Here is a 13,702-nt window from a genome sequence, read left to right on the forward strand (position 1 = left end):
CACTCTGTCATCGCAGTCAAAAGTTCAGGATAAGTCACTTTAAATGTCCAGAGCTGTATGTTAGTTCTACACAGTGCGTGTCCATTCTGCCAGTTTATCTCAATGACTGTGGTGACTATTCTTCAGGGCATGCTCTGTTTGTTGCTGTGTCATGGCAGCCATGTTGTAATGTGTTTACTATACAGTTTAGTAAATTAAGTCCATTCTAGCGGTTTACCTTGATTACTGAGGTGACCATTCTGCACGGCAGGCTCTGCTGCTGTGCCACATCGGCCATGTTGGAATATAACAGTGTTTCCCAATCCTGGTCCTGGGGACCCAAATGGGTGCATATTTATTTATTATTTTAACAAAGTTATGGGTCCAAAGGATAAGGATWGGGAAACACTGTCATATAATATAATACTTTTTGGTTTAATATTATGTCTATTACACACAGCTTACCTTGATGACTGAGGTGACCATTCTGCAGGGCAGGCTCTGTTGCTGTGCGACGGCGGCCATGTTGGCGATGGTGCTGAGGTGGTTCATCTGGCTCATTGCCATGGTGACAGAGGCAGGGGGCAAGCTGCACGGGATCAGGGGGTGGGGCATCATCATGAAGGGCAGTTCCAAACCTACAACAGGTGAGAAAGGTGATTGGTTAACGGAAACCATGGTTGATTGGTTCATCTGGATTGGAGGAAATTGATAGGTTAATTTGACATAAAGGTAACCAATAAGGGCTGGTTTCAGTCATAACCTTCTACAATGTTAMGATTTTTGTTCGAGCATAAGAAAAAGCTTTATCTAAATGTAACTGTAAAACCCCATTCACATGTGACTAGTATTACTAGAGAACATTGGTTATGTAATTATTACCCCAGAATRTCCCTTATTCCAGAGTTGTTTTTTTACTTCAAAACTGATCCCTGTCAATCATYTTTTTTTTCTTGAATAAATTGACAGTTATGACAGAAGCCTGGAGKTTTTTTTTTCGAGGCGTAAAGATATTTCAACAAGTCCCGGTGATAACAGGGCAATACTTATAACTTGAGCCTGGTTACCAAGTTTAGAAACCATACCAAACCATCTTTGGTATATTGTCGCCATAACATTTGAATTTATAGGAAGCGTGGTCATATTCACTATTTTATGTTGGGATATTTTATTAGAAGACATCCTACAGTAATGTGAGCTAAACGGCGCACTTGCACTTGAGATGCGTTTTTAGGCTATGGATGACAAACTGAATTTATACTTTCCTAATGTTTAGCTCAGTTTGTATGCTGCTGCTTTGCCATCTATTAACAGCAAGGGTCGCATTAAATAGGAGCGAGATTTTTTACCGATGCACTTGGCGACGTTCAATTCATTCACACAAAACGTACAAACAAAAGCATTTACTGTGAAAGTTGACACATGTAAGGCCTTCATATATAGGCTATTTATCAAATCAGTTATTGTTTTCTCGCTCAAAACGCGAGCAACACCTGTCAAACTCAGACATTTCTCTCAAAACACAGGGATGTCAATTAGCACAGGACTAGTATTATCAGCAGTAGCTTATTCTGTCTGGAGTTGTTACTCTCCTGCCATGTAAAAATGACTGACATGGCAGATTCGTACAGGGCTAAAATTACAGATGTGGTGTTTTGTGCTCGCGCACATAATTACATTACCCGACCTCCCCCAGTAAAACTAATCCTGTTCGAATAGGGCTTAAAACTGCAAATWGCGCATTGTAGATTTGATTGAATTAACATTTTACTGAAATATTATTTCTCTCATACCGAAGTGGGTGGCCATGATGGTATAAYCTACAGATCACTGATACTGACATGCCATGCAATGCCAAAATAACAACATCAAAGTATTATTATCAAACAACACGACACTACTTCACTCTAATAAATTTAGAGGGATGAGTTAAGAGTTTAGAGGGATGGGTCCTTCCCTACCGTATATTTTGAGGTGTAAATGTTTCACAACAGATGATAATAATAAATAATAATAGATAATAACAGACCATAATTGTAATGAAAATGGTAATGATGATAACAGTAGTTCAAAGCCAAAAGTTCACACAGCCATAAAAGGCACATCAATTATTCCGTGGCTGGAAAAAAAGGTCTACGTTATGGAAATAGGGCTCACTACTTACACATAAGGCACAATCTCAGTCCGCATCCCAAATGGCACCCTATTCTTTATACAAACAGGGTGCCATTTGTGACAGACAAAATAAGGCAATCATTGGAAGCCATTACCCCAAATGACTTGTTAAAACACGCTAATAACAAAACAAGTATCTTCAGAACTACAGTGTGACAAATGGCTACAGGCTACTGTGTAGGTGTATAGGGCGTAGGTATAGTCTGGACTTTTAACTCTTACAACAACAGGGAACTTTCAATTCATTTCGGCTCTGTTCTGTGATCTGCATTGGCCACCGTACCCCATTTTCAAGATCAGATATCTAACAAATGTTTCAAATGATTACATGTTGGCTCTGCAATTATAGTGATCTATTTGGTCAAAGTGGAGAGATGAGTTGGCCAGATATGTAAAGAATGCTCTGCTGTGCCTTTAGATGGTACAGTATAATGAAAACGGTCTAACTTTCAACGAACATGTGTAACAGTTTAACTTTAGTACGTCCCCTCGCCCCGGCCCGGGCACGAACCAGGGACCCTCTGCACACATCAACAACAGTCACCCACGAAGCATCGTTACCCATCGCTCCACAAAAGCCGCGGCCCTTGCAGAGCAAGGGGAACCACTACTTCAAGGTTTCAGAGCAAGTGACGTCACCGACTGAAAGGCTGCTAGCGCGCACCACCGCTACCTAGCTAGCCATTTCACATCGGTTACACATGAACACAGCTAGGTGTGTGTTCCGGAAACCACAAGCACCCTACTCTCTGCATTAACACCAGCTTTAATATTGCTTCTATCAATGCATTTGTCCGCATCATTTCCAATCCCCCATATCTTTTTTTAAAAGTCCAAACTTTTGACTGGTACTGCTTATATATTTGTATATATTGTCCATTACTATTTTCCCCTAACCCTACCCCCCTCCCTAATTGGAGTAAAATAATGGACCACAATATGTATGCTTCTACTTCTACTTATACATACTATATACATTTTACGGACGCAGTATATTTGACATKAGTTATCTTTTGTTTGTTTTTAGTCCCATGATTCAGCTATCAGACGCTTCCCCATGAAGTAGTTTAAAGCCAAAATCTAAAACCCAGATTTWAAAAAAATGTTCTTTTGGCAGTTTGGCTCTATAGAAAAGAAGAGATAAAACACAGCTAGAACCACCACACAAAGCTAATCCACAAAACAACTCTGCTTTTGCGAGAAAATATCAGTTGCCAACAAGGGGCAAGGTAATCTACACCGCAAAGAAAACCTCAAAAGACAAGGGCTGGGAAATGAAAGACACAGAGGTAGTCCTTCTCTCCGTTGTTCCCTCCCATTCCTCCCGAATCATGTTGATTTCCATAAGAAAGATGGCATGCAGATTCCGAGTGGCAAGCATTCCCAAACATGAAGAAGGCGAGGGAGAAAAAAGCCAAGGCGTGCACCTTCGGTCCCACCAACTTTTTCCGTTGGATCTCCGTTTCTGAATCAATTAACTCTCAGCATCCTGGGCTCAATTAAAACAGTGCCACAGAGGGCCTGATGTCAGGGGTACTTACAGTGAGACATCATGGAGAGGCCCACTGTATGTATGTGTGTATCTACAKTTCCAATGCACTCAAGGGCCAACGTGGGGAGCGCTATTCTGCCTTTGAAGCGCAGGCATGTGCAAGAACACAGACCGAAACACACACACACACACTGTGTCTGACTTACATCTTCAGGATATCAACATACACATAAGGGGAGAAAGATTTTAAAAAATATATATCATTGCCTGAGACTGATATGACTTTGCTTTTGTCATTCAAATACTGTTTTATCAATCATAGTCCTGAGTGATGTCTCTTGTGTTAACCACTGTATTGTACTTCTATGGTATGTCTCAGTCTGAAAGGCACGCACACACGCACGCACGCACACCCACACACACACACACGTGATCTCTCTCAACCATTCTCAAATGATGTTTCCTCCATAAAGGCCCCATTCAGTTGACTGTATGGGAACCTGCTGTAGGCCAAGATGAGTTCATACAGTCCTTTTATGGGTGATTGAAAGGCACTGGGTACACAGAGATTGGTTGGATTCAATGTAATTGATTAGGTGTTGTTGGAACATAGTGTTTTATTTGTTTATATGAGTGGGTGTTTTTTTTTCAGACATATTGTTGCTGGCTTTGTTTTGGAAGGGATTCAATTACTTTTCCCAGGTACTTACAGTGTATGATGAATTTATAGTGAATGGGTTAGAATTATTGCCAACTATTGTCATTTTAAATCATATGGACATCGGTGTGTGACTGCGCTGTTTGTTTTTGACCCCTTTCAAAGGATTCTCTGAACAAATCCGAAAAGGACCTAACTCGATCAACATTACAGTAAGTGAGCTTTTCATTCAACCACATCGCTAGATGCATTCGTTTCGTCAGTTACTGTTATTCCCCTATACAGTAGTTCAACTTCGGTGAGTTGAATTCCCATGTGTTGTTTTCCTAGTGAAAGGCATAAACAACAGCATTTGGAGTAATTTACCTGGAGTAAGCCTTAGGGACTTCCAAAGGTAAACTCCGACTTAGCTACCATCATTAAAACAAAATGAATTAATACGCAGGCAAACAGCTCACGCTATGGGTAATACAGTACTTTGGAAGTGCACGCATGAATAAGCAACAATCCAAAATCACGGAGGATAAATGGAATGGATTCAAACACCCTTCGGAAAGATCACATGATTAAAAAGGTGTTGTCGGACAGAAACGCGTGGAGGAGGTCTGGAAAACGACAAGCGGGTTCAAGTATTAGTACAAAATCAGTTGATGAAGGGCTTAACATGATTGAAAAGAGGGCAATAATTGCTACCTCTTTCAATGACTAAAATGACTGAGTCATTAACCTGAAGTGATGCAATATCCTCTATTGTTAATCCTTCTGGTGTGTGTGTGTGTGTGCGTGTGCGTGTGTGTGTGTGTGTGTGTGTGTGTGTGTGTGTGTGTGTGTGTGTGTGTGTGTGTGTTAACAGTACTCCTGATGGAGACAGCTATTCTACCCACCTTTTCCTACAATAAGGAATCCTCCAGGGTGGGAATAATGGAAAATGAATCCAAAAGGTGTCCGACTGAAAACCTAGCCTTCCGAATAGCACACAGATCTCTGTCTAGCTGCCTATCGTCAGTTTTAGCTCTGGAGTAGCTAGATTTCCCTTGACAAAAATTCAACCAGCTCCTACTTGGCACATTATTATCTCTTCAACTGAATGATTTGYTGTTTGTGGAGCAAAACAGAAACAAAAGAGAGAGAGATTACATTTTCAGCCACAACTCAGGCTCAGATCTCTTTTTTTTTCTCTAACTCCCTCTSTCCAGGAAAAGTCTCATGACAAACAATAATGTCAGCTGTAACTGATCGGAGGTCGCCACCAGGGCCTTGAGTAAAAGCTCCAGTATTTAAGCGACCATCGGTGCAAGCCAGGGTAGAGTGGTCTCCGCAGATGCTCGAGCTAATGAAGCTGTCTGTCTGTTATTTACCTTCTTTTAACTGGAAAAGGGGGATGAGATGTACTGTAAGAGATAGCAAGGACTGGAGAGGATCTGTCCAGGCCTCTCTCTCTCTCTCTCTCCCTCTGTCTCGCTCGCTGATTAAGTAGGACCATGCGGACGTCGGAGGAATGCGAAATTGGTTGACAGTCACAACCAACGCTGAGGAATCCTTATGTTTGCTAATATATGGCTTGTGTCAAGCCTATCTGTCAAACTAAAACCCATTTGAATGTGGTCAGAGCCTTTGATTTGGATTGGGAAAGACACAGGGTTGATTTTGTACTGTGTTGCTAAGCCTCCTTTTGCTTTCATGGTACAGAGATGTGTTTCTCTTCTGATCTGTCAAAAAAACATAAATGGCGCAGTTTTAATCAAATTTCTAGAATCACTTCCTGTGTAAATATACAGTACATGCACATACTCCAAAACAATCTTGGCTTTTTTTTACTAAATGCCCTTGTAAAATGCCCCTGAGTTGCTGCTGCATTGCTCAGACAAAGGTGAGAGCATGGTCTATAGGTTTGGGACTTTTTTGTGGTCGTGTTGGGGGATTTGTTGGGTTTTGCACCCAAATCCTATAAATAAACGGTTGGCTGATGAAAAGAAACTGGTTGCGTCCCAAACAGCACCCCATTTCCTATATAGCGGGTACCATTTGGGACGCAACCAATGGCTCTGAGCTGTGGGCCATTTTAGTGGTCTCACAGTACCACTAATCAACCAGATATCTTTATTGTAAGTACACATTTCTCCAGAAGGCAACAGCACAGCCTTATGAGGTGGGTGGGCCATTAAACTCCATCAGATAGAAGCGCAAGCTACAGGAAATATACAACAAAAAACCCAGAAACATCTATTCGTATTGTGGCAGTGCTATGGGCTGCGTTCGTCTACACATGTACACGCACACAAACGCAGACATACACACACATACCCAGAAACGCACACACATCCCCTACATACACGCACACGCATTCACACACACACAAACATAAAGACACATATACACAGACACCACAGGGGGTTGGTGGCACCTTAATTGGGGAGAACAGGCTCATGGTAATGACTGGAGAGGAGTAACTGGAATAGTATCAAACACACCAAATACAGTGTTTCCAGGTGTTTGATGCCATTCCATGAGCTCCCTTCCGGCCATTATTATGAGCCTTCAGCAGCCTCCTGTGACAGACACGCACACACGTCCCCTACACGCACAATCACACACACACCCACCCACACAACACACATGACTACACACAACACACATGACCACAATATGGTCGACATTCCTATAGCAGCAGCATGAAAGAGATACACATACTTTCAAACGATTCAGGTGGGAACACTTGCAAACGTATGTAATGTCAATGAATGTTAGAGAAMGTAATGATGACAAAACATCTTTGGTTTGATGAGGTAGCATAATGACTTGCCTCCCCCTGAACACATGCGTACATTTACTCTAGTGTTGCACGGTATACTTAAACTTTGGTACTTTTTCAATACTAGAACATTAAAAACAATTCGGTGCTAGAATTGCTGTTACGTCCGGTACATCTGTCAAATGTGTCTCACGGATCAAGCCTGTCTATCAGCGCAGCCGATCGCTTATTATAGCGCGCAACGTGCCTGCTCCACTTTTTCATTGCTAGCCTGCACTGAGAGTCTGGGCCGCATTATGTTAGCTCCCCACTCATGCTGCACAGAAGTTAACATACTTGAATAATGCGACACGTCATGAAGACATGTTGAAACTGTTCATTACCGTTCGCAAAACAATGTCCAAACAGGCTGGAACACTTTACAATGCAAGAAGATACTGGTACCTTCCAGCTTTGTAGGCAAGCTTTCCTTGCTAGCTTTCCTAAAGCTAACATACATTCACTACCCTAGTACTTTGTTTGTAATACCATAATGAAAAATATGCTGATTTCAAAGCTGATTGCCACCCCAAAAATATTMATTCACTTATTTGGCCTCTTCACATCTCTCCCAAAGATKATCCATTTCCTCAGCGAACTGACTGTGCTCTGACAGGCCGCCCCCCTCTTGCCTTGTGCATGATGTCATTACTGGTTAAAGACAGCACACATTTTTATAAAAGAAGCAACTTCTATGCAAACGTTGTTGATCAGTACAATTAAATCATTCCCAAATGGGAGGGAAATGTGTTTGTTTGTCATCTGTAGCCCCATGAAATCAGCCAAAACAAGCTCAATAGCTCAATGCATGCACACACTCCTACTGAAAATGCATTCACCATGCATTCGCCTGTATTGTGGATAGGCCTAGGCTGCATATTTWYGATTTACCCAGTTTATCAATATAGATTTAAAAACAAAGTAAAATGTATTGTATTGTATTATTGATTAATTAATGCATACGTGGCTGTCTGAAAATTGTTGACATGAATGATAATGAACTCAAAAGATGCCCAAATATTGAACAGAGCAGTAGCTGTATTTATCTGCCTGGATCAAGTGCCATTCTGTGACTTTGGCTAATATGCCTTCTTCTTTTGCCGTGGTGTCGTTTTGGTATGGTTTTGGTATTGAGTATCGTGATACTAAACCTGGTGTTGGTATCGTGACAACACTAATGTACTCACACATACACTCACACACACACACAGTATATCATGTGTTAGGAAATACCCTAGAGACAGACAGTGTTATTTGTGCCAAAATTCTGCCACTAGCCGCCTACTCCAGATGACTGAGGCTGTGATGCAATCAATTGCAGATAGCTGTAAAGGTCTATGTGTAACTGGTGCAGAGGAGTCAGGCGCAGGACAGCAGAGATGAGTAAATACAAGTAACTTTACTCAAAGTCATCAAAATACAAGAGAATTACCAAGCCCACAATACGGAGAATACAACAAACAATTACTCACAAACATACATGGGGAAACAGAGGGTTAAATAATGAACAGGTAATTGGGGAATTGAAACCAGGTGTGTAAGACAAAACAAATGGAAAATRAAAAGTGGATTGGCGATGGCTAGAAGGCCGGTGACGTCGACCGCCRAACGCCGCCCGAACAAGGAGAGGGACCGACTTCGGCGGAAGTCGTGACAATAGCGGTTTTCCGGGGATATCGCTTTCAGAAGTAAGTTTTAAATAAAGTGTCAACTTCTTCCATCTGGGATATCCTCCATCCAGGATATTCTGGTCAACATATCATACACATTTGATTGACTAAATCAATCCACATCACTACTTACAGGCTGTCTATGAAAATAGAATGAATGATTACAAGAGGTTGAAAAGATCATTCTGTTTAKATAATTCTGTCATGGAGTCACAATGTAGTATCTACGAATCTTTGATTTGATGATCATTACATTTGTCATAAATAAAACTTGATGAWATGTCTTTCATAATGTCTCAATCCTTCTCACAAGATAATTCCAAAATTCCACATTTTCCAAATGAACAATGTGCTTGAAAATAACAAGCCACAGTAAATGTTGACCCGAAACTAACCAATTACCGCAATTATGTAATGCTCTAAACAACTTGAGGGAGGGACAGAGATGTTATAGACCAGGGTCGTCTTCATTTGGCACCAAATTATAGAAAACAGACGGATACCGGGAGGGACAACCTGAACTTGTCCAGKAAGAAAAAAKTATTTACATTTTCTGTTGCAAAAAGTTTTGCTACGGTGTGTCCCAATATATACAACCCAGCTTAACCTAATAATCCACATGGCTAGGGATGCCCAGGACGTCCAAGCCTCCAGGAGACATTGATATTAAGCCATGACCATACTGTTCACATTTCTAGTGTGGATCTGGGCCCATCTAACTTGACATTTGTCACAGGTCACTCACAATAAACTGATAAACACACACACAAACACGCACACAATCACACACACACACACACACACAAGAGAACCCATTACTAGCAGCTATTACTATTGACGGTGTAATATATCCCTTGCCAATCAATAGAGTTCTTGTGTCAGTGACACGCCAAGCAGATAGAGGAATTATTTCCATGTGATACTTAGTTAAAGGCCTCTCCCCCTCTTAAAAAGATTGCTTTCAGTCAACGGGCGAGCCGTTGTCATTTGATTCACGCCGCTCTCCGCTGTTATATGGGTGCCGCTTGGGGATCGGTTTACATGTGCTGGTCATCAGATCATCTGTTTTAATTACAAAATTAGCATTACTCGCTCTGGCCTGTTCTCTTCATCTATAACCATCGGTCCTTGAGAAAAAATCAGTACGATCGCTCAAAATTCTAACAATTTCAATGAAAAGCATAGGATGCTGTCATGTCACTTATTTTTTAAATGTAACCTTTATTTAACAATGCAAGTCAGATAAGAACAAACTCTTATTTACAATGACGGTCTACCCCGGCCAAACCCTAACCTGGGCAACGCATGGCCAATTGTGCACCGCCCTATGGGACTCCCAATCCCAGCCGGTTGTGATACAGCCTGGAATTGAACCAATGTCTGTACTGACACCTCCAGCACTGAGATGCGGTGCCTTAGACCGCTGAGCCACAGAAGACAACTTATGTGATTATCGCAAACGCAATTAGGTGAAACAGGAAAGGAAGACCCAGAGTTACCTCTGCTGCAGAGGGTAAGTTCTTTATAGTTACCAGCCTTCTTTTTTTTCTCTTTTTTTTTGTTGATCCGGCGCCGACAGAGATGGCCGCCTCGCTTCGCGTTCTAAGGAAACTGTGGAGTATTTAGTTTTTTTATGTATTATTTCTTACATTGTTACCCCAGGAAATCTGAAGTTTTATTACATACAGCCGGGAGGAACTATTAGATATAAAAGCAACGTCAACTTACCAACATTACGACCAGGAATACGACTTTTCCGAAGCGGATCCTCTGTTTGGTCTGTTTGGTCCACCACCCAGGACAATGGATCGGATCCCARCCGRCGACCCAAAACAACGGCGCCGCAGGAGGGGCAGAAGAAGCGGTCTTCTGGTCAGGCTCCATAGACGGGCACATCGCGCACCGCTCCCGAGTTTACTACTCGCCAACGTCCAGTCTCTTGACAACAAGGTAGACGAAATCCGAGCAAGGTTTGCATTCCAGAGAGACATCCGAGACTGTAACGTTCTTTGTTTCACGGAAACGTGGCTCACTTGAGACACGCTATCGGAGTCGGTACAGCCACCTGGTTTCTTCATGCATCGCGCTGACAGAAACAAACATCTCTCTGGTAGGAAGAAGGGCGGGGTGGTATGCCTTATGATTAACGAGACGTGGTGTGATCATAACAACATACAGGAACTCAAGTCCTTTTGCTCACCTGATCTAGAATTCCTTACAATCAAATGTCGACCGCATTATCTACCAAGAGAATTCTCTTCGATTATAATCACAGCCGTATATATCCCCCCCAAGCAGACACATCGATGGCCCTGAATGAACTTCATTGGACTCTATGTAAACTAGAAACCACATATCCTGAGGCTGCACTCATTGTACCTGGGGATTTTTACAAGGCTAATCTGAAAACAAGACTCCCAAAATKTTAACAGCATACCGAATGCGCTACCAGGGCGGAAAMAATCCTGGACCATTGTTACTCTAACTTCCGCGACGCATACAAAGCTCTACCCCGCCCTCCTTTCGGAAAATCTGACCACGACTCCATTTCGTTGCTYCCAGCCTATAGACAGAAACTAAAACAGGAAACGCTCGTGCTCAGGTCTGTTCAACGCTGGTCCGACCAATCTGATTCCACGCTTCAAGATTGCTTCAATCATGTGGACTGGGATATGTTCCGCATAGCGTTGGATAATAACATTGCTGAATACACTGATTCCGTGAGCGAGTTTATTAKCAAGTGCATCGGTGATGTTGTACCCACAGCAACTATTAAAACCTTTGATTGCAGCATTGATTGATGGCAGCATTCGTGCCAAACTGAAAGCGCGAACCACTGCTTTTAATCAGGGCAAGGCGACCGGAARCATGACCGAATACAAACAGTGTAGCTATTCCCTCTSYAAGGCAATTTAAAAAAATAAGCTTCAGTATAGAGACAAAGTAGAGTCGCAATTCAACGGCTCAGATACGAGAGGTATGTGGCAGGGTCTACAGTCAATCACGGACTACAAAAAGAAAACCAGCCCMGTCGTGGACCACGACGTCCTGCTCCCAGACAAACTAAACAACTTCATTGCTCGCTTTGAGGACAATACAGTGCCAACGACACAGCCCGCTAAAAAAACCTGCGGGCCCTCCTTCACCACAGCCAATGTGAGTAAAGCATTTAAACGTGTTAACCCTCGCARGGCTGCCGGCCCAGACGGCATCCCTAGCCGYGTCCTCAGAGCATGAGCAGACCAGCTGGCTGGTGTGTTTACGGACATATTCAATCAATCCTTATCCCAGGCTGCTGTTCCCACATGCTTCAAGAGGGCCACCATTGTTCCAGTTCCCAAGAAAGCTAAATGTAACTGAGCTAAATGACTATCGCCAAATAGCACTCACCTCCGTCATCAGGAAGTGCTTTGAGAGACTAAGGATCATATCACCTCCACCCTACCTTGACACCCTAGACCCACTCCAATTTGCTTACCGCCCCAATAGGTCCACAGACAACGCAATCGCAATCACACTGCACCACTAAGCCCTAAACCTATCGGACAAGAGGAATACCTATTAAGAATGCCCTGTTCATCGACTACAGCTCAGCATTTAACACTATAGTACCCTGCCAAACTCGGCATTAAGCCTCGAAGACCCTAGTCTTACACAGACAAGAGCATGCCACACGCGCCTGAGCAAGGCCACGCTGACAACAATGAAACACCCTGATACTAAAGCCAAACCCGACTGCAACCAAGAAGAACTACAGTCAAAACACAGAAAATCAGACGCCGACATATAAAAGACTGCGGCACAACCCACACACACGAGCCAAGGCACGAGACGGAACAAATCACCCAATAACGAACAATCAACACATCCAGAAAACAAAAGACAAAACTAACCCACAAACTCAAACCTAGAGAAGGCGAACTCCGCACACGCCGGTACTGAGCTACAAGACACGGAACGAGGCAGCAAGAGCGATTCACGACCACAGGACTGACACAAAAAAAAGAAGAACGAAACAGAAAGAAAACCACCCAGAGACGGCCGCAAAATGCTCTCGAAAGAACAAGGTGGTACTGGGGCTCGCAGCGGAGGCGCGGGGTCCTACGAGACCCCGCCCTGTGCAACTGGGTCCTGGACTTCCTGACGGCCGCCCACAGGTGGTGAGGGTAGGAAACAACATCTCCACCCCGCTGATCCTCAACACTGGGGCCCCACAAGGGTCGCTCTCAAGCCCTCTCCTGTACTCCCTGTTCACCCATGACTGCGTGGCCATGCACGCCTCCAACTCAATCCTCAAGTTTGCAGACGACACTACAGTGTAGGCTTGATTATCAACAACGACGAGACGGCCTACAGGGAGGAGGTGAGGCCCTCGGAGTGTGGTGTCAGGAAAATAACCTCACACTCAACGTCAACAAAACAAAGGAGATGATCGTGGACTTCAGGAAACAGCAGAGGGAGCACCCCCTATCCACATCGACGGGTCAGTAGTGGAGAAGGTGGAAAGTTTTAAGTTCCTCAACGTACACATCACGGACAAACTGAAATGGTCCACCCACACAGATAGTGTGGTGAAGAAGGCGCAACAGCGCCTCTTCAAACTCAGGAGCTGAAGAAATTAGGCTTGTCACCAAAAAACAAAACTTTTACAGATGCACAATCGAGAGCATCTGTCGGGCTGTATCACCGCCTGGTACGGCAACTGCTCCACCCACAACCGTAAGACTCTCCAGAGGGTACTGAGGTTCTGCACAACGCATCACCGGGGCAACCTACCTGCTCTCCAGGACACCTACACCACCGATGTCACAGGAAAGAACAACAACCACCCGAACCACTGCCTGTTCACCCCGCTATCATCCAGAAGGCGAGGTTAGTACAGGTGCATCAAAGCTGGGACCGAGAGACTGAAAACAGCTTCTATCTCAAGGCCATCA

General features: G+C 43.5%; 1 protein-coding gene across 1 annotated transcript in view; it reads right to left on the minus strand.

Annotated features, from left to right (window-relative positions):
• LOC111973053 (dachshund homolog 1-like) overlaps nt 1–13,702 on the minus strand; it is a 270,959-nt gene that overhangs the window by 49,547 nt on the left and 207,710 nt on the right. Inside the window, 1 exon segment of the mRNA XM_070446570.1 lies at nt 445–617. Coding sequence (XP_070302671.1) covers nt 445–617 — 173 coding nt within the window.

The sequence above is a fragment of the Salvelinus sp. IW2-2015 genome, linkage group LG2, assembly GCF_002910315.2.
Source record: "Salvelinus sp. IW2-2015 linkage group LG2, ASM291031v2, whole genome shotgun sequence".
NCBI lineage: Eukaryota > Metazoa > Chordata > Actinopteri > Salmoniformes > Salmonidae > Salvelinus > Salvelinus sp. IW2-2015.